Source organism: Penaeus monodon, chromosome 34, assembly GCF_015228065.2.
Source record: "Penaeus monodon isolate SGIC_2016 chromosome 34, NSTDA_Pmon_1, whole genome shotgun sequence".
NCBI lineage: Eukaryota > Metazoa > Arthropoda > Malacostraca > Decapoda > Penaeidae > Penaeus > Penaeus monodon.
Genome location: NC_051419.1, coordinates 13013795 through 13014362, shown reverse-complemented (window position 1 = coordinate 13014362; position 568 = coordinate 13013795). Strand labels below are relative to the sequence as shown.

At 53.5% G+C, this 568-nt stretch overlaps 1 protein-coding gene across 1 annotated transcript in view; it reads right to left on the bottom strand.

Annotated features, from left to right (window-relative positions):
• Window positions 1-328: 328 nt before the first annotated feature.
• The window catches only part of LOC119594608 (puromycin-sensitive aminopeptidase-like), a gene marked incomplete in the record, with an annotated part of 34909 nt that continues 34669 nt past the window's right edge, over window positions 329-568 (bottom strand). The window contains 1 exon segment of the mRNA XM_037943659.1: window positions 329-559. Coding sequence (XP_037799587.1) covers window positions 344-559 — 216 coding nt within the window.

Below are 568 nucleotides of genomic sequence, written 5' to 3'. Positions count from 1 at the left end.
TAATAATACGGAAATAATAAAACCAAATCTGAATAAAATCAAGTTCCATCTTTTTTTCCTACGCCAATCCCATGACCAAAAGAACCAAGCCAAATTTCTCTCGACGAGGTTTTTTTTTTCTCCTCCTTTATTATCACCCTCCCCTCACTCCCTTCCTACCCCACCTACTCCTCTCTCAACGAGTTTGTTCCTTATCCATTCCTCCTTCCTCCTTCCTTCCTTCCTTCATCGACCTCTAACCCTTCCCTTCCCTCAATCCCCACCCCTCACACCCTCCCCAACCCTCCACCCCTTCTTCCCTCCTCCTCTCCCACCCTCCCCACTCCCACACTCCCTCCCCACTCTAGCCCTCGAGCTCCGTGAGATACTTCTTGATGGCGTCCTGATCCCTAAGCAACCAAGCGGCGTTCAAGCGAATGGTCTCGAGGCTCTGCTGCACCGTCCTCTCCGTGCCAGGGATCTGCCGCTCCTGGAAGAACGCCTCCACTTCGCTGGCCATGTCCTCGGTGGCGAAGTTCTCCGTGATGTACTTGATGAGGCGCGTCACCAGGTAGCCGCCCTGGGGTTG